The sequence below is a fragment of the Arvicola amphibius genome, chromosome 9, assembly GCF_903992535.2.
Source record: "Arvicola amphibius chromosome 9, mArvAmp1.2, whole genome shotgun sequence".
NCBI lineage: Eukaryota > Metazoa > Chordata > Mammalia > Rodentia > Cricetidae > Arvicola > Arvicola amphibius.
The window spans coordinates 89894820-89916041 of NC_052055.2; the positions used below are offsets into that span (position 1 = coordinate 89894820).

Sequence of the window (21222 nt, forward strand, 5' to 3'; positions counted from 1 at the left end):
ATTTTTCAGTATATTTTTTTGAAAATTTAAAAAACAAATCAAGTGGAGTAATTTGCATTGCATGAAAAGCCACTCATAATTTCTAAGAATGAAACCAAATAGTACTGAAGGACTGGGCCTATTTTCGTTTTGAGCTTTCAGATATAATCCCGTTTGACATTAATCCACCAAGTAGCTTTCCTTCACCCTAATGTCATGGATAAAATCCTGTGGTGGTTTTTCTCAGCACACAGCGAACTGCTTGAGAGCAGGACTGAAACTTAGCGGTCACTAATTTCCACATAACTCGCCAGTACAGAGCCCAACATTCACCCCATGTGATGTAGACTTAAGTACAGATTTCCCTGCCCCCTTCCTTCAGATTAGAACTGAAGACATTACTATTTATTTTTACTTTGTTTCCTTAAAAAGACAAAATTTATTTATGGTAAAAAAAAATCAATTCAGTTATACTGACTAAAAACTTGTTATTCTAAATCAAACCTTCTGATTCACTATCAGTCAAAAGAAGATTCCAAAAAACTTTGACGGAAGATTGATGCCTCTTTAGCTAATGCCAGTTTTTAAACTATATATTTGATTTCTTGCGCCTTAGGTTTTCCTAGTCTTTGGATTAAAGTTTAAAGAATGAGGTCTTTTTTCTGCTGTTGCTTTTCCTCCTGTGTATCGTCTTCCTTCTATGCTTCTCTACTTTTGCAATTCAGTTGTGCTGCAGAGTGTCCTCACTGCAGACTGAACACCAGAGTCCGTGTCCGTGTCTCCTGGAGGAGGGATGAAGGCTGCTTTGGTGCTCCCTGCTTGCAGAGCCCTAACTTGGGTGTATTTTCAAATGAAAGATGTGTTAAGTCATATAGATGCTCCTTTTTTTTTGCAAATTATTTACTTATATGTTTGAGACAAGGTCTCCCTGTGTCTCCCGGGCTGTCCTGGAATTCACCATGTAGACCAGGCTGGCCTTGAACTCACAGAGATGGAGGTCCGCCTGCCTCTGCCTCCCAGGTGCTGGGATTAAAGGCGCGCACCACCCCTGCCCGGTATTCACACTTTTCTTTATCCAACAGTTATGTAAGTGGTTTTATGTCATTAGCAGTCACCACATCCTTTCCTCATCACAGTTGGTATCACTGCACTGAACTGTTGATTTCACACTGATCTCACTGAAGATCAAAGAAACTACAGTATTAATAGTGTCCCATCTTAGCTAAGTCTGGACCCTTTCCTCTCTATACCATGGCAGAATGATATCAAAAACACTTAGACCCTGCTTCCTGTTCATCCTGGCTGCTCTTGCTGCCTCCTTTGTGATTCTTTTTCCCACACAAGTGTCTCTGGTACAAGTCAATACTAACTGGCAATTCTATTTTCAAAATGGAAATAACATTTCATAGAATGGAGAATTTCTAATTCAAGTTGAAATCAGAGACATAGACCAGAACACGTAATTACACTATAATAACTTTAGTCTGGTCCAGGTGTAGGCATTATCTAACCCAGGCAGTATTTGAATATTGAATAAATAAAATGCAAAATATCATGGCACTAGAGACACCAGGAAGTTTGCACACAAATTTCTTAAAATAATGGTTAAATGATCCAAACACCTACTGTGATGTCGCCATATTTTTAAAAGTAAAATTAGAATTTCCAGAAAGAGTTTTAATAGTAATATTCATGCTGTTAGTAAAGAGCAGAGATGAATAATTTATCCATGTGTGTGTTGAGTACAAGGGAAATTAGATAACTCTGGTTTAGGAGAGGTTCTGGGTGTGGGGCATGTCTTAGTGGACTGATTTCTGCCATCGACTGCTGGCCAGCAGGCTGTGTGCCTCCCTTCAGTGTTTATAAAGGTGAAATATTTTCACCATGGAAACTACCTAAAGTTTATAGGCTAATAGGAAGGTCACATTCTTTACCCCATCAAAGTACCCTTTAGGAGTAATACTACATCTGGTGGGCGAGGCAGAACCCCTGGTCCCCGAGTAGAGATCACACCTCCACCCCTAGCTAATGAAGTGGTGTGAGTACTCCATGTCCTGATCCACCCTAAGTGGGCCAAACACATGGCTGCCCTCTCTCCTCCATCACCTAAGAAACATCACACACTACAGACCTGGAAGGCCTGTCAGTGCGAGCTGGAGGGCCGGCAAGATGGCTGCAGTGGCAGAGGCCTTTGCCACCAAGGTCCGATGTCCTGAAAGAGAAGAACCAACGCCCACAAGATGACCTCTGACCGCTACGTGCATGCTATATCTCATTCTCACTCTCCCCCGCCCCTCTGCACACACACACACACACACACACACACACACACACACACATCTATAATGGTCTTAAGGGCAAGATTACATTGTTTCTTTTATCCCCGTTTTGATACGAAAGTGTTTTCAGATTTTGCTTGGCTCTGTCCTCTGAAGGAAGTTGAATGGGGTTATTAATATGTGCACTTGCTTGGCAGCCTTTAAAAGCATGAGCTTTTAGATATTTTTGTGTATTTAATTAATAAGACCACTGCCTTCTGTGCAGAATCTTTTTAGCCACCTAGAAGCCACCCTGGAGGTGGCACAGATGGGCACCGCTAGGACCACAGATGTTATGGAGGGATCACGAGTGCTTGTTGGAGAGACTGAGGACAGTTTGCCTCGGATAAGACACCAGACAATCAGTGCTTCTCAACATGCTCCTTCTGTGCTGCTCCCTGTTAACCGTGAATTAATTCCCACTCGGATAAATGGCCACTGTGCCCACGCACCGCCATCACCTGTGTGGTGGCTTTGGTCTAGAGACTGTAGGGCACTCCCAGCTTTCTTCAGCAAACAGCTCCTCTGCGTTAGAAAGAGTGCTAAAAACCCTTGCTCTTCATGCCTGTCTCATACCTGCAGCCCAAAACCCCTCTTTCTCATTTGGTTTCTTACCCAGATTTCAGCAACGGTTGCGCTGGGCCAAGCAAGAATTTTGTCAGCTTTTATAGATAATATAATTTGTGTTTATGTATTTTCCACTTAATGGTGTAGTAAACATAATGTCCCAAATCTCTCAGGTCTAAAATTTCCATGTTTCAAGTTTATAGAATTAGCCTTTAATGACTTCCATAAAGTGATTTGTGGCACTTGGTAATAAGATTACTTGCAAGACCTCTCCTTTAAAAGGATTTCACTTGAGAAGTAGGAAGCGACGGCAAGGTGCTGTTCCGCTTATGTTATGTTAGCACTGATGTTCGACGTGTCTGAGTAGACGGTAGGGGTTCAGCTGGCTCATCTCTAGACAGAGCGTGGGTAAGCTGTAGCTTGAAGACAGCACTGCGATTGTGTGTGTGAGCTATCGGTGTCGACTGTTTAGAAAAGCCCTCTCCGGAAAGTGTGAGCGCTCTAACGATCCATGATTAGTGTGTAGCACAGCATACCGTGTCCAGATTTCACCAGCAGTGGCGACTGTCACTCTTGAAGTAGCTACATAGGACAAATGTAAGGTGAAAGACGAGCCAGGTTTTTGACCTTTATGTTAATCTAGCTGTAGCTTTCTGTGCGATCTCACGTAACACATACGTGTGGATTTACTGCTAGACACCTCGATATAGTACAAATAATACAGTAATTAACTTGAACCAGAATACAATAAGCTGCAATCACTAAGATGATAAGAATTCACAGTTACCCATAATCAGCCAGTGCACATTTTCCCGAGGTGCTTCCTGCTTCCAAACTGTGCTAGGTCCGTTTTATTGTCTTTATTTCCCATTACGCTGTGAGATGGGGAAGGACAGTGGTGATGTGACGTCATTTCCCCAGTGCTTGCCTAGTGCTTGGATTTGGTGATGAATTATCCATGAGGTTTTTATAATGTACTGCCTATCTCAAACGTCGGTTTCTCTGTGTCACTCGGCTTTTCGCAGGGCTGAATAATATTGTGTTAATGACTCAGTCGAAGGTGGGCTGAGTTAAGGTCATTCTTTATGAAAAGTTACTAAGGATCTTACAGTGTCCCAATTCCATGGAAATCATCACTACTTCTTTGGGTAGGAAGCATTGTATGCGTCTAAGGTGGTGGGAGTTTGAGAACACTACCCTTGATTTCTATGCCTTCCCAGCCTTGGAGTCAGTCCAGGCTTCACCATGGTGGTTGTGGATACATTTTTCTTTTCTCTGAGCTTGGACGTCACAGACTCGCGCACTCGTTGAAACATTTCAATTCAGTGCCATGAAAATGGACCTCCGTGTTGGGGTGTTGGCGGGTATTTTATACCTGCTTTTTCTGTATCAATGTCGGCATAAATGTACTTTCCAACTTAATGATGACCACGTACTGAGCTGCATCTAGTAACTGTTGAGTATGAAGATATTTTAATTTAACTTAGATGTTTATAAAATAATTTGGGAAACTTAAGGTGCAGAACATTTTTATAAAACTACCAGAAAAATACCACAACTGCTTTCTTCATTCCGGGACCAGCACCATTTTGTCTTCCTGCCTTTGTAGCTAGGTATTTTTCTGGCAGTGAGCTTTATTTCATACAAGAATGGATCAAGTTTATTAAATAATTCTTGTCATTTCCTCCCAAAAGGCTAAGGTTTGGCTTGCTGGGCAGTATTTTTGTAAGAACATTTGCTGAACTGATAAAAATCTGTAGATGTGATTTTTATTAAATAACCCATGTTCATCGTTAGCCTGGGCCTTGCATTAATCTCAAGAGGTCTGTGTGGATATTAGTGACTACAGATATTCTTGTCAGCAGTGCTGGGGCGAGGTGCCCACATGGGCCCTTACTGTGGAGAACAGTCAGTTTTGAACTTGGTCTTTAGAGAGGAATGATAAAACACTCGACTTCAAAGTGGTACTGTTGGTCAAGTAACTGATTCGTCACTGTGGAGAGTGGTTTCAGCTGAAGGACAGGGACCTGGCCACCCCCACTCATCCGCTTCCCCCCCCCACACACACACACACTTTCATTTAGCAGTCGAATGAGCCAGCAGTGGGAATGACTGTCCCTGCTCAGCTGGTGTCAGGTTCTACCCCTGCCCCTGGGATCCCTCCGGGATCTGAAGCCGGGAGGGGTTTCGGGATAACTGAACCCGGCTGCCCTCTCCCAGCTGCAGAACCGGCCTGCTCCGCGCTGATGTCACCAAGCTGTTGCTTTACAGTCTCTAGGCCTCGAGATTCCTCCCCCTGAAACCGCTCTGGGCTGGGGAAGAAGCCGAGTGGGCAGGATGACTGCGAAGTTAAGTCACGGGAGGGCGTAGCGAGGAGCCGAGCGGGCGTCTGGGACTCGCGCCCTGGACCGGATCAGATCGATGCCGCCGGGGCTGGGTGTGCTGCGAGGCCCCGCTGCCGTGTCGCAGCCCGAGCCCCGGCGGGAGCGGCCGCAGCCTGCCCTAGCAGAGGACAGCGGCTGGGGCTTCAGCTGGATGGGAACTTCCTCTGCCTTGGAGGAAGCCGGGAGCCTGCCGCAGCAGCCTCAGGTGGAAGAAGCCTTCTTCAGAAAGATCAGATAAGAATCTTGGGGGAAATTTTTTTAAAGAGAAGTTCGGACATGCTTTTTGACTACTTAATGGTTGCTGGATTTTACTGCCCTGCCCTTTTTTCTTTCGGGTAATTCTGGATAACCTCAAAGAAGCTTAATATGGGAAGAAAAACTGCCTTTTGGGTCGAATTTATTTTTATATGGCTCCCCCTTCTATTTAGAAGAAAAATTTAACTTTTTTACAACATCAAACTTAACTTATTTTTCTCCGACAATCTGTTCTGTGCCTTCCGATCTGAACAATACATGGCTCTTGTGTTTGTCTGTATTTCTGAAGTTTATCTGTAAAGGACATGGAGTTTTGCAAGCCATCTTTAAGTGGATTACAGTCAACCAGAGCTCTGCCGAAGTTAACCTTCAGCCTGTTAAAATGCTTGCTCGTTTGGAAATTTTAATCTGGAAACCTCACGCAAAATTAGACTGAAATGCGCAGTGAACTCAGAGTGGAATGTTCTGAGTGTTTAAGCCACCGTTAGCTGTGTGCTTGTTTTTGTCGGCTTGGGAGTGAGTGAGGGGAAGGGAACTTGCACAGAGTTGCAGGAGGTGCAGGAGCTGAAAGCTCAGGCTCCTTGCACTTTACCTCTGAGACCCAGGGAAAAGGCTGTAGCTTCATTTACTTGGATGCACTCGTGATGACCGTCAGCACCTCAGACATCATGCCTTGTTATTTATGCCTTCATGCTGGATGCACCGCAGCTCTATGCACAAGTAGACCTTCTTGGGAAATGTTTTACTGCATTTCTTCCATTTGGTGTCAAAAGCTGCAATATTTGTTTTGACTGTCTACAAAATGGGGAAGCCACTCAGCAGACCAGACTGTTTACGCCAGAATCCTCCATGTGTAGGGAAGGGTGAAGAAGAGGAGGATTTGAATATTGAAGACTGTTATGTCCCACAGCGGTCGATCTATGACACCGTCAGACTAAACGAACAGATAGACTCAGGTTCCAAAGGTAGCCTGTCTTCTAGGCATTTTGCAGAGCGGACTTTACCCTATAGTCACAGGACACTGGACGGTAGTTCTCTGTGCTCCAATGGTGCCCTTTCCTCTTGCAGTATATTTGAGCTGCGAGGTCGGGAAACTAACAGACTAGATGAAAAGATGATCTTCGATGCCCTCAAACTAAATAGTGATGTCATTCGAAGTACGGGTCTCCCCAAACCCAAGTCTCAGGCAGAAAAGAGAGAGCACAGGAGGTCATGGCGGACGTTTGTTCCAGCCAATTTTATGGATTATGCAAACAAAAGTGAAAGTTCTTTTGTTGAGCCTACTGAAGTGTCAGATGCTGTTACCAAGGCCAGCAAGTGCAGATGGGGTACTAACTCTCAGACCTCAGAAGAGGATGACTCTGGTTTATACAGCCCCCCGGCAGAGAAAGAAGAGAAGCGGGGCCCTGTAAGTGGGGACCTGCCGCAGACCAGAAGCCTGTCTTCTGCTGAAGACATTCACATATCAGAGCCATATAGGCCAGTGTTTTCTGCTGATCCCGTCAGTGAGCAGAAAATCCCGCTGCTACCGTGCAGGAGTGCCCACTCTGGGGACAGCTTCCAGGTGATTCCGCAGGACATCTCTCCACTCGACGGGAACAAATGTGTGAGTGGTCAGAGGGTGCCCCATGGTGAACACGGGTGTGTGCAGAGCCAGTTGAGAGAGAGCACAAAGTGCCACACGTTGGTTGTACCAAGAGCTGGAGGAAACAAGTGTGTTTCCAACTCTGAAGAAAAGGAGACAACTTTGAGACAAGGGGAGTCCCAGATCACGACACATAGTAGGGAACGTGTGAAGGAACGCCTTGGTGGTTTAGAAGTCTCTCCCACAGGCCTGGGAGAGCCGCATGTAGACTTCGCTAGCACAGGTTTGCTAGAAAATGCGATACTGTTGACACAATATGAGTCAGCAGAATGCAGCAGGGCATCTAAGGGTGACGTAGGGGCACCCTTTTCTGCCCAGGAGATCGAGGTGACCCAGAAGAAATGCTCCCTCCAGTTCATACCAGTAAAAAAGAAAACAGGGCCCAGAAAAACAGGGGTCCAGGCAGGAATGTTGGACACAGTCTGCAATGGCTTCCAGGTAATTAATGAAATTGGAAAACCACAGTGGCAGCTGCCAGTGGTTCTTCTGTCTCAGCGTGGTCAAGAATGATTTTAATAATGACCAAACGCAGTCATTCATTTGAGGACTTTGATTAGTGCCCTGCCAGATGCCAGCAATTGATAAATCCGTTGGTGTAACAAATTAATTAGGGATTGTTGGGGAATGATTATTCCCAGATGTTGGGGAGGGGGCGTTGCAATGCAGACAGTGGCTGTTGCAGCTCACTCAGAATTCCCCCACTGTTAATTTAGGTTAATGCTAGGTTTTTGCACAAATCATGGTCTGAAACAGTGCCATTTAAGGGCAGTTGTTTTGAGTCTATTAAGCATCAACAGGCTTAGTCATAAAGGTACCAACGCAGTATTATATTGTTATGGTCTGCAAAGCATGCCACCCGGCCAGCTTACCGGCACCCTATGCTGAAGAGGAGAGAAACTATTGTGTTCTTGCAGGCATTGTCGACCCTAACTCCTTCAGAGCTGCGGATGAGCCAAGAAAGCAAAGGGTGCAGCCTGTGATAAGTAGAGGTTATCTGTCAAGCCTGTAATTTTTTTTTCTTCCACTCAGATTCAAGTTGCCTATTTTGGTGTTTCCCCTGAGCTCCTCTGGTAGCCTTTGCCTCGGAGTCAGCTTCATTTTATTTTAAGGCTCTCTGTGTTTGTGTGCTCTGTGTGTGTGGGGTGGGGAGCAAGTCTTTATAGGGATTTGTTACCATTCAGAGATAAGGAATCTAAATAGTATCAGAAGTACTGCTTGTCTGGTCTCCACCGTCCACACCTTTTCTTTAGCCTGAAGCAAATGCTCTGTTAAAGGTTTAGCAAAATACCTTTTCCCTATAAGATTTTATAACTGATGTGTAAATTTTTTTCATAACATAGCTGTTGATGTAGTCATTTATAAGAATTTTGGAAAATGATCACAAACTCGTGTAGATCTGCTCTGATCCAAACCCTTCATTTAACCTAGATGAGGGTTGCAGACAGTTTACTAGAACTTAGTATTAGTAAGGCTTTTGCTCTGAAAACTAAGAAGTTTTCCTCTGAAACATTACATAACCTACAAGAGTGCAGTAGTTTTCTTGACCCTGTGCATGTTTTTTTGTTAACCGTTGAACCGTCTCCTTACTTAGCTCCTGGAAGTGGCAATTTAGATTGTTCCATAGAAAAGAAACAGAGTCACACACAGAGCCAAAAAACAAAGTCTTTCGTCACTACCCTCTCGTAGTTTTCTGCTGACATGCTTAGCAAGTTACACCTTCCCGAAACACAGAAGAATGTCTGAGGTTGTCTCTGCAGTGACCGGGGCTCTTCTGCTGTCTCCATTACATGCAGCTAACTTCTTATAGTTGCTAGTTGACATAGACATCCTTAGCCAGCATGGAAATGTCAATATGCACCCTCAGTGGGAGAAGCAGCTTGAACTTTTTGTTACCAGGGACATTCAGAGGAAACAATGGCTCGTTTGTTTGCTATTCCCAGTGTATTTGTTCTTACGGTTAACATAGAAGAACCCTGAATGCTTAGCACTGGGCCACGGCCTGGGGAGTGGTCTCCTGGGCCCCTACATCCTTCGCAGTTATTTTTCACACTTTACCCATAATTTTCTTCTGAAGTGCTCTTTTAATATATCTGCCTTTATTACATTTCCATATGTTCTGTTTATCCAGCCATTAATTATTATTATGGTTTCCTTCAGAATCATGACTCAGAATCCCAAATCTTAGTCTACCTTATTATCTGTGTAAAATTTTCATCAGGGAGTTAAAAATAATTGATTTTTTTTCTCATAACTTTCTCCAAGCCCAACATTATAAATATTTGTATTACCTGCGGGGGGGGGAAATTGGTGTGTTACCTTCATTGTTAACTGGAAAGGGCATCGCCCTAGATAGCTGTATCTTTTCTGTGTTGATACCAATTTAACAAATAACTGTTGAGTACATATTACTACTAGGCATCCTAGCAGGCCCAGGGTATAGAACTGTTAGACAAAAACTAGTAATTTCCATTTTTGTGGATTTGTATTTTAATCTCATGTAGTATATCCATTATAAGCCACAAGCAGCTGGGGGACCATGTGTTGGATGGGATGGACAGTAGGGGAGAGGGTCCTAGGAAAGTGTTGACAGCAGGTTCATGGGGAGTAGCAAGCAAAGAGAAACCACAGCTGATGTGTGGTCCAGATCCGGGGGTGAGAGGCCATGAATGCAGGGGTCCATCACTGGAGTGACGCCTGCCTTGACAGTCTTCTCAGTGCCTTTGCTGTAGGACTTTCCTCCTCGGTCTATACTATCATTAGAAGATTTGGTCTTTCCATGCTGTCCCGGGCTTTCTCATGTTCAATCATTGACTTTTAGTGAATGATTAATTCCTCCACCTTGTCCTCAGGAACACCTGCTCTGTCTTCCACGTGTTCCATTCTGTGGGTAAGGCTTTCCACTAGGGTTTCTTAATTTGGCCTATTGGTTTTAGGTTTGTTTGTTTGTTTCCCCTTTTGCATTTCAATTTGAATTTTCTGCAGCAATCCTATGTCTCTATTAGATTCTATTTTCGTATTTTGGAATTTTTTGTTGTTCAGATCTTTGTTTTTGTACTTTTGGGGTATATTCATATCCTCTTTGAGTTGTCTGAACATAATTTAACCGTTCTTTCAAATTCTCTGACTGTGACTTCTTCCAAGTTGTTTAAATCGGAAGCCATTACATATGGATGGGCAGTCTTGGGAAGAGACATGTTGTCCTGGTTTTTCCACATTGTTCTTGTTTCTGCACTAGAACTTGTGCCCTGAAGTTAGTTGGTGAATTGAGTTTTTCTTTCATGTTTTATGATTAAAATTCCAGGACCCCTTTTTTCGATGGAGGTGTTTGCAATGTTCAGGAGAGGGCTATGTCAATAGTAGGCATGGGGTGTGATTTTCCTTGGGACACTTAATATTCAAGGCCAGAGGCTCTACTTACTCTTAGGGCCAGGTACTGTTCTAGGTCGGCCCTAGCCTCCTCTCTGCCACTGGCTGCTCTGAAACACCCTGTGCATATGGGTCTTACCGTGTCCCCTTGGGCATTCCCCTGGGGCTGCACCTACCACTGCTGTGGTTGTGGGACTCCTCATGTGCCCTGTGTCCTTTTCCACTTGCTGCCCTTGTCTTTTGGCCCTTTGGGTAGGCACGCACTTGGCCTCTTGACCTACTTTGTTGTCCTGCCAGTGAGTTTCCACTTGTAATTTGAGTCCCAAGCTTCAGTTGTCAGCCAGCTCTATCACACCAAGCCTTATGAGCCCCCACAAGAATTCCTTGACTCGAAAGGGGCATCTTATCCTTTGCTCCTTAGCATTTTTTTGTGTTTTTTTTCATAGAGTTAAATTGTGATGACAGGAAATTCCATTATACTTACCTTGGTTTTGTAAGCGATCTTATTAAATGTATATAAGATATATTGTTAAGTGCCACAAATTTATATTTCATACTCACAAAGTAATAGTAAATGATATCTCAGTAACAGTGGCTCCCTTCACTTCTCTACTGTGTAATGAGCAAGCGCATGGTCTTTACACATTTGCTGGTTGTTAGATAATATAGTTCTTACGCTATTGGTCTCCCAACCTGCAGGTGTTCCAGAAAGAAGAAATTGAAGCCTTGCAGGTGAAGCAGCAAGATGTGAACTGGTTAGGGCAAGGGCTCATTCAGAGTGCAGCTGCAAACACCTGCACCCAGGGTTTGGAGCATGACCTGGATGATGTCAATGCGAGGTGGAAAACGCTCAATAAGAAGGTAATTGCATGGTCCCTTCAGCGCCTTAGTGGTTGCTCACTGTCTTCTTCCACAACTAGTAGTCATTTGTCCTGGTAGCCGCGCGTGCCCTTTTCATGTTGCTGTGCACTAAATGGCCCCTGACAGTAGGTAGGGGACATGGATGAACGAAGTTCGTGGGTTCACTTGCCCTGCCATGTTCTCTGCTTTGACAGAGACGTGGCTGCAGACCCAGCAGGTATGACTGTAGGCAGCCATGGTAGATGGCCCTGTGTTTAAAGAGCATGCAAACCTCTCATGCCGTGGTAGCGACAAAGGGACGCAAGGGATCCAGGCTCCTGTTGTGTTCACTTCTCTCAGGGAGATCCACATGGACATCCATTCACCCAGATGGGCACTAACAGCAGACCGAAGTGGGATTTCATTGAAGTCCAACTTTTTGAGACCAATGAGTTTATTAAGTGGGTTTTTTTAAGTTGTTTTTTTAAACAGGGTGCAAGTGAGAGGTTATTTACTAGAGCATGTGTGACCCCCCCAAATAGCTAAGTCACCACAAAGACCCACCCCATCATGGATGGCATTAGCCTTTCAATTCTATACAGTTTAGCGTCACCCAAGATCACTTGCAACTGGGGGATAGGGTAATAGGGATCCCAGAGTAGACTCTCCAGACCTCCCTAGGGAGTGTCAGTGGCCCCGTTACCTTTATCATAGATCTGACCACCACTGTTGTTTTGTTCTGCTTGCCATGGCTACGGTGGCAAAGTCCAAGAATGGCATCTTGTTATGAACAGAGGGGGAAGCACCACAGGGCACGTGTGCACACATCGGCACACACGTGCACACAACAAAGAAAAGGTCTGGGAGACGGTAGGTAAAATACCTGCCAGAGTTTGGAACCCCAGCACCCACCTAAAAGCAGATGACATTGACCTTTGACCCCAGCACTGAGAGATGGAGACAGTGGAGACAGGTGGCATCCTGACCTATCTGGCCTAAATGGCAAGCAGTTTGTTTGGTGAGACGCTGTCTCAGAAATTAAGGTCGAAAGTAGTAGAAGACACAAAGTCTGTCTCTGGCCTTAAACTCGCATATACACATGCAGAGAGGGGAGAAAGGGAAAGTACGTGACCAAGTTAAGAAACAGTTGTGAGAAGCAGTGTCTAGTGGGCAGATTCCTTTCTTATTTCTTTTAATGAAACAAGTAAATAAGTTGAAACAACTGGAACTTTGCAGGTGGCTCAGCGGGCAGCCCAGCTGCAGGAGGCCCTGCTCCACTGTGGGAGGTTCCAAGACGCCCTGGAGTCCCTGCTCAGCTGGATGGCAGACACCGAGGACCTTGTGGCCAATCAGAAGCCTCCATCGGCTGAGTTCAAAGTGGTGAAAGCCCAGATACAAGAGCAAAAGGTAAATTAATGATACTATCATTTGCCTTCATATTTAATGTTTAAAAGGACAGTCAAAGCGTACCTTCTCACTTAAACTAACCCGATGTCATAGTAACAGTTTCTTGCCACTTGCTCAACCAGCACCTACCTATTGCCACCTTGTCTGGTTAAGGCGTTGTTCTGGCTGCGAGAAATACAGCCCCGAATGAAACAACCAAGAGTCCCTGTTGAACATAAAATCTAATGGGAAAGACAGGCTGTGAAAGCCAATAAACAAGATCATTATGTAACCTAGAGTATTTCAGAGCAGGGATGAGGGGGGAATTTGCAGGTGACAGAGGCAGGGTCAGGTCAGGAAGAGGGGTGTTGGGAGTAGCTTTAAATGGAACAACCAAGAAACCCTTCACTGACCAGGTGGCCTTGGGACAGAAGAAATCGTCACTCTCTAACACATAAGATTTACCCATTGAGTTGTCCTTCTGTAGATGAAATACTGGCAGGTTCTCGAGCGCTGACGGCGCGAATCCTCGGTTCGCACCTGCGGGGAATGTGCTCCCGCGTGCTCTGATGCCGATGGACAGAGAGCCGCCCGAGACAGCGTATACAGTGCTGGGCTCGCCATCGTGTAGTGGCTAGTCATGAAGCATTTAATGATATTTCCAGTGACTTAGCAGCTGCGATTTGAAATGACACACAGAAAAAGACATGGCACATGGTATTTTAGTAAGGTTGCTTGTGTATGACTTTTTAAATGGGGAGTAGATTAATTATTTGAAATTGAATTTATAGTTTCATTACATATAAAAATTATAATCCAAACTGTGTATGTGTGAGGTATGCAGGTGAGTGCTTGAATGGAGAGGCCGGAGCAGGACATCAGGTGTCTCCCTCTCCTCACCTGGTTTCCTCTAGACAGGGGGTCTCACTGAGACAGGGGCTTGCGCTTCAGCCTGGCTGACATGGGGTTCTTTGAATCTGTCTGTCTCTACCCACCCACTGGGGAATGTTAGGATTGCAGGCACATGCAGTCCTGTCTGGCTTTTTTTTGTGGGTCCTGGGGATTCAAACTCCGGTCTTCAAGCTTGCAGAGCAAGCTTGTGTGCTTCCTGAGCCATCTCCCCAGCCCCTATAATCAAGTTCTAATTTACCTTTCTAGCCCTAGTTTAATTTAGTTAGCAGGCATAAATAATAATAACAATGCATTCTCTCTCTCTCTCTCGTTCTCTCTCTCGTTCTCTCTCTCGCTCTCTCGTTCTCTCTCTCGTTCTCTCTCTCGCTCTCTCTCGCTCTCTCTCTCGTTCTCTCTCTCTCTCTGTCTCTCTCTCTCTCTCTTTGTGTATGTTGTGTTGCTTGAAATTGAATCTAGGACTAAAGCCATGCTAAGAAAGTGCCTTACCACTGGGCTATTGTATATTTCAAAATTAAGATTTTAAATATAAATATAGATTTTTAAATTTAAATAAATATAAATAAGCTTTGTTAATTAGTTTTATTATTAAATCATTCTACAGTGTACACACGTGTTAAAACATCGCATTATAACCCTTAAATACATACACTATTTGCTAGATTAAACTTTTTAAAAACCTTTACATAGGTTGCTTCCTTTAGTTCTACATTCCATACCAGCTCTCTAAAAATTCTCTGAAAACTTAGCCAATTAGGAAGTTATATAAGAAATAAAGCCAGGCCTTATGACCCAGGCCTATAATCCCAGCCACGTGGCAGGTAGAGGTAGGAGGGTCACAGGTTCTCGGCCCGTAGCTCAGAGAGCAGCTCAGTGAGAACCTGTGTGGAAACTGAATGTGAACAAGCAGCTTGGGGATATGACGTAATCATAGTGCAGTGGCCCGGGATACGTGAGGTGCTAGTTCAGGCTCTGGTACCAGACAACAAAACAGGAGGGCAAGTAAGGAAACATACTTGGAAACCCGTTGTATCCGTGTGGTTTTTAATTATATACTGCTACCTTGAACTAATTTAAGTTATTCTGCTAGGGCTGATTAATAATGGTTGGTCAGTAAAAGCCACTTGTTGACTTTGTCTTTTTAACTGCCAAAGGTTTTGTTATTTCAGTTCACCAAAAGTAACCCACTTGGGCTGGCAAGTTGGCTCAGCACCCGGGTAAAGGGCTTTGCCACCAAGCCTGACAGTTTGAAGCCCTCAAAATGCACATGGAGGCACCAGAGAACTGACTCTTACAAGTTGTCCTCTTGCCTCTGCAAGTGTGCGTGGACGCATGCGTGCATGTGTGCGTGTACGCGCGCGCGTGCGCGCGCGCACGCGCGCACACACACACACACACACACACACACACATATGATAAATGTAATTTTTTAAATTATCCACTTAGTTCTCCTTGCTATCTAAACCACGTGTTTACCCCATGTCCCGAACTGTGTCAAGAGCATCTGTGATCCTCTCCCTTTGGAAGTGGGTTTTCCCCTTAATGCCCGTCTTGGTGGTCTCAGTCTCATGGTATTCCTGTAGCGTGTTACTTCAGAGTAACTGTTAAATCTTTGCTCCCTAACCGTCGGGATCAGAGTAAGGAAGCAGAGGCCTGTCTGGTTGCGCTCCTGCGCCTCGTTGCTGGAGCCCAGTGCTTATACACACAGTTGCTCAGGAATGATTTGTTTTGATTAGCTAGAGCAGAGTGACCCTGAGTCTGGCCTTCAATTAGATTTAAATTGAATTTCCTTTTAACTGCTAAGTCTTGAAACCTTAATCTTTCTGGCAGCTCTCGAGTTCCCAGTGCACCCCACACTCTCTTCTTTTTGGGTGTCTGAGAGCTCTGCCTAAGTTTTCATCCTCATGTGGGGTTTGAAATGCTGCTTCTGCCGCGCGGAGGGCCACGGGCCTCCCGTACAGCCTTCCTACTTGCGGGCTTTGACCTGGTTGTAACCTGCTTGCCTGTAGTGCACTGTTTCATGTTGGAAGGCGATTTGAAAACACTGGTGATTTATGGAAATCTTTTATTTTGGTAGAGTTGATAGCTTTTTGGTGCTTAGAGTATTCCTGTTTTATTAAAGTAAGGAGGACGTTATACTTTTCCTGTGGTTCAGGCTGCTTTTCCTCTGTGAAGATTACAGTGACCCTACCAGTGAGAGCCGTCTCTGGTGAAAGCCACACCTCAGTGTCTGGCACTGCAGTAGCAGCCATTCCACCAAATGCTTTTCTCTTTCCTTTTTTGAAGTGTTCTTTTTTTTTATGACATTTATTTATTTATATGGCCTGCATGTGCCGCAGCCTGCATGTGGCGGTCAGAGGACGACTTGTAGGAGTTGGTTCTCCCCTTCCACCATGTGGGTCCCGGGGATCAAACTCAGGTCATCAGGCTTGGTGGCAAACCACCCTGACCTGCTGAACCATCTCACTGGTCCCAAATGGATTATTTTTTAAATCCTACTTCTCATATTTTTACATATATGTTCATTCTATCTATCTATCTATCTATCTATCTATCTATCTATATCATACATATGATACATAAGATATAAATACTTGATATTTGCCTCTTACAATATTGAACATTCTGTCTGAAGCTTCTGCAGAGACTGCTGGAAGACCGGAAGTCCACTGTGGAGGTGATCAAACGAGAAGGAGAGAAAATCGCTGCTTCTGCAGAGCCCGCAGACAGAGTGAAGCTGTCAAGGCAGCTGAGCCTCTTGGACAGCAGATGGGAGGCCCTGCTTAGCAGAGCTGAAGCCAGGTACTGCGACGGTTACTGAGACGGTCCCTGTGGAGCAGCCGCAGTGCACTCAGGGCTTGGGTTGGGGCAGCACTTCCTTTACTCCATGTTCTCTGCGTTTGCATAGTCATTGTGTGTACAGGGGTTGCTGTGCCTGTCCCCTCATTCTTCTGCTGCCCTGTGGCCACCAGCTACATCCCTGCTTATTATGAAAGCATTTCCCTTGTGAGTAATATGTTCATTTGTGTGTTGCACAGCCCTTCTCTTCCTACCATGAGTCAGGCACAAGTGCATGCTGGGTTCTGAAGGAGCTCGGTCACCTCTGGCCCCAGATAGGTGCAGACCGATAGACCTACGGCCATTGAAAATGATGACAGGTGGCATGGGATGCAGGAAGCATGTCACAGGAAGGAGCTTGGAGACAGGGAGTCATGGCCATGTTAAGGGAGACGTTAAGAAGGAAGCAGTGGGTGGGCCTCTCCCTCTGTGACGACAGTAGAGCAGAATGCGGCTCTCCTGGGCTCTTGCTCGCAACCCTTTGATTACAGAGTCGCAACCAGTGCAGCACCTCCTGTCTGCAGTGCGGCTGCTTTGAGTCACAGTGACTAGGAGGAGTCACGCAGAGTGATTGGGTTGGCAGTAATATAACTGTACTGCGTAAATCCCTGTCTCTTCAGAACTAGAATGGAGAGGGAGGCTTTTAAAATGTGCGTGCGCTAATAGTTGGTGATGGAATGCCATGGAGCCAAGTATGGTGATGCGCACACCTCCAATCCCAGCATTCTGAAGGCAGAGGCAGGTGGGTATCTGTGAGTTATAGGCCACCTGGATCTACACAGCATCTCAAGCCAGCCACGGCTATATAGTGAGATCCTGTCAAAAAAAAAAAAAGACATGGAAATTATATTTTGTCCCTGCTGCCAATTTCTGTAATTCCTCTCAGCTTCATGGGAATTTCATTTCCCAGATAATATTATTCCTGAAAAAGTCAGTGTGTTAGGAAGATAGGACAGCAGCCAGATCTCAGCAGAGGACTGGCAGCTCGGCCGACGAAGAAAACAGCAGTAGAAACAGAAAGAGTACTTGGATGCTCTGCAGCCCTGTGTTTCTGAAAGCCCTTCGTCTTGTAAATTAATCTGAGGAGCTCTCCTAATTTTGACATTTAAGTCCACAAAGTGTTAACGATTGCTTTTGACAAATGCACTTGATGCTGTATTTTTCTAATAGCAATCACAGCTCTTGAAGTTTGAAAGTCCACCTCTGACCATCTTGTTATAAATAACTTCAGCCGCTGCCACTTCCATTGAAATTACATCCAGAGTTCTTCCAGCAAGGCCAGGCATGCCCTGTGCCCTCAGTAGCACCTCTTGTCATTGTTCTTACTGCCACTGCCTTTAAGAGTGGTTAGAACTGACGTGCATATTCTCAGGGAAGGTGGCTTTCACCTGTCATCATGTTCACGTGCTGGATATCTTGTTTAATCTCGTTTATTTAGAGCTATTTTAACACGTCTGCGTTTTAAAGCAGATAAAGATAAAGATAAAGACATGGTGCAGAGTAAACTAGACTGCTCTCAAGCCCTACTTGATGTCTTTAAAGCCGCGTTTAGAGGAGAGTGGAAGGAGCATGGCTGAAAACACTCATGGGCTATGTTACCCATTCTCAATCCCTGACTGACCTGTGTCTCGGCAAATGTGTAGGAACCGCCAGCTGGAAGGCATCTCCGTGGTAGCGCAGGAGTTTCACGAGGCCTTGGAACCGCTGAACGAGTGGCTCACAGCCGTGGAGAAGAGACTGGCAAACTCTGAGCCCATAGGAACCCAGGCACCAAAGCTGGAGGAGCAGATTGCACAGCACAAGGTAAGATGCCGTGTGTCGGTGAGGCCCACGTTATCATCTACTTCATGGTTTTTGTGACATACATTTGTTATTTTATGCATAATTGCAAAACTAAATCCATTTTTAAATCATCCTTTGGTTCTGTTTACATTTTCATTTGTCCATTCCTTTTTGTTTTGTTCTGTTTTCTTTTCTTGAACTTTGTTTAGGCTTTAGAAGATGACATCATCAATCACAATAAACATTTACACCAGGCTGTTAGCATTGGCCAGTCCTTAAAGGTTCTGAGCTCCAGGGAGGATAAAGACATGGTGCAGAGTAAACTAGACTGCTCTCAAGTGTGGTACTTTGAGATTCAAGAGAAAAGTCACAGCAGGTCTGAGCTCCTCCAGCAGGCCTTGTGTAATGCTAAGATTTTTGGGGAAGATGAAGTTGAGCTGATGAACTGGCTGAATGAAGTGCATGGCAAACTGAGCAAGCTGTCAGTCCAGGATCACAGCACTGAGGCCCTGTGGAAACAGCAGTCTGAACTCCGGGTATCTTCATTTATTTATTTTCTGTTTTTTTTTTTTCATTTCAGTTGTTGTTAATTTATTCATTTTTATTAGTTGTATTTATTTCATGTCCATTATGATTTATTATACTCACAATAGACTTTGTTGTGTGTACAGGGTACTTTTAATGACACGTTACTGAATTCATCCATTTAGCTGGCCTTTTGCTTATTCAGTGTGATTACTGTTGTATTCAAGGGCCCATAATGAAGCAGTACTCCAGTGCCCCCACAAAGGGAATTTTTACAAGGCCTCAGTGTTTTCTAAAAGGGGAGCGCTGTGAATCATAGTCAGTGAACACGGGGCATGGAGCATGGGTGGGAAGAGAGAGGGAATGGCGAGCGGACTTTTAAAAGTGGGAGATGTTTCTCCAGATCTGTCCCCAGAGCCCAGTGGAAGCTCTCTCAGGCTAATGAGTGCTGCTGCTGATTTAAATTTGGTTTCCCCCTGCTTCCATACCAATGGTACCTGTGTTCATAGGCTCTGCAAGAAGACATCCTCCTCAGGAAACAGAGCGTAGATCAGGCTCTGCTGAATGGCCTAGAGCTGCTCAAACAAACCACAGGTGAGATGCCTCGGGCTATGCACAGCCAGCAGCCTGCAGTGCTGTCAGGGTGTAGTTCAAGGGCGGGGATGGGGAGACAGAACACGTCCTACTTTGTGAGGCAGCTCTAAGGCTTCACCCTGCAGAAAGCTTTGAAGGTCAGTCGAGTGGGTTTTATGTGTGATCTCACTGTGTTCTTGGTGGACGCCATGTGGATTACTCATAGCATTCAATGCTTGGCATAGGAGCTAGTCAGAGCAGCCTGCACTGTGGCTGTGTTAGTCTTCCACCGTGGGAGCACTGGTGATTACATGGGTTTAGAAGTCTGTTTTCTTGTTTTGTTTTAAGGTAGGTTTCATTTCTCTGAGCTTGCGCCACCAAGAAAACAGACGCATGACTCAATATCTACGTGAGAGGTTTTTGAGCAACTCAGAGAAACTACGTTATTTTAGCAGTTCTTTTGGTTAGAGGAAAGCCCTTACCTGTTTCAGCAGTGCGTGCGTGCACGGGGCAGTTATCATTGTGGCTAAAGACGTGTTAAAGTATCTAGACCTTTGAGTTAGAAGTCTGAAGCTTGGGGCATAGTTGATGTCTGTCTGAAAAGGCAGGAGAGGCAGATAAAGATGCCCAGAAGTGTGGAGGCGAGGAGTGATGAGCAAGCACAGGAAGGTTAGACATCCCGCCTGACGAAACCCCGCTTATAAGTCAGGGACCTGAGCGCAGGCTATTGTAGCCCTCACTCTTTGAAGACAGATGGCTTTGTAAGGTAAATAAAATGTTACACATAAAAGTTTCTCTGGTCCTTGTCATCTCCATTTCTAGTTTTAGTGATGATATTATGGCTAGCAATCCTGAGGAAGAAGTAAGAGTATCTTTTGGGTCAGATCGTCTTTAGGAAAATTTTTCCTCTCCCTCCCCCCAAACATATCATCAGTACTCCCTGAAGAAACTCCCTACCCTAGCTTTTTATCCTTCTATAAGAAATAATAAGTCTTTTGTAATTTTAGGTGATGAAGTTTTAATAATTCAAGATAAGTTGGAAGCCATTAAAGCACGGTACAAAGACATCACCAAGTTGAGCGCTGATGTAGCAAAGACTCTGGAACACGCTCTGCAGCTCGCCACCCAGCTGCAGTCCACGCACAAGGAGCTGTGCTGCTGGCTGGACGGGGTGGAGGTGGAGTTGCTCTCCTACGAGACTCAGGCCCTGAAAGGAGAAGCCTCAAGCCAAGTCCAAGAGAGACAGAAAGTACGTATCTGTGCTTCTCAAAGGAAGGCATTTGTCACCCACAAGGGGCGTGTCTGTGAGGATCCCAGTTAGGTTGTCTTGGTGGGCGGGGCCTGGTGGAAGCAGGCAGTAAATTGGCTGTTCAGACAGAGTGTATAGTTTGCTTTAAGACTCATGTAACTGGGAATATGGTTTCCTGCCCAAGATAGAATAATGAAGAAGAAAAAAAAAACAGAAAAAGAAGACAACCATTGTTTCAGAGATTTTTAATTTGTTTGGAAAAGCATTTCTGTCAGAGATGGGTGGCACAGGTGGGTTTTCTGGCAGCATCACAAAAATACACTGCCTTTCCAAGCGTTCTTTTCAGATCCATTGCGGTGGAAGGGGGTTGGAGAGATGCAACACCAGCATGCCCTCCCTGCAAGCCCTATTCCTCCGGAGTGGGACAGCTTTCTTGTTTTATTGTTGTTACCTGATCACTTACATAGTAACTTGTTTGGGTTTGTGTTTCCAAATTGTAAATATTTATTTTCCATTTCAAAGACCCAATCTTGCCTTGTTGACAAAGGAACTGTTCTCTAAACTTCTCTGGAGACACTTTCATTTTTGCAAAACAGCTATAAATAA

General features: G+C 44.9%; 1 protein-coding gene across 2 annotated transcripts in view; it reads left to right on the forward strand.

Moving 5' to 3' along the window:
- Dst (dystonin) overlaps window positions 1-21222 on the forward strand; it is a 391633-nt gene that overhangs the window by 315034 nt on the left and 55377 nt on the right. For both annotated transcript variants that reach the window (XM_038342010.2, XM_038342008.2), the window contains 7 exons: window positions 11214-11375; window positions 12591-12761; window positions 16285-16451; window positions 18131-18290; window positions 18479-18805; window positions 19304-19388; window positions 20375-20616. In XM_038342010.2, the coding sequence (XP_038197938.1) occupies window positions 11214-11375; window positions 12591-12761; window positions 16285-16451; window positions 18131-18290; window positions 18479-18805; window positions 19304-19388; window positions 20375-20616 (1314 nt within the window). The remainder of the gene's footprint in view (window positions 1-11213; window positions 11376-12590; window positions 12762-16284; window positions 16452-18130; window positions 18291-18478; window positions 18806-19303; window positions 19389-20374; window positions 20617-21222) is intronic.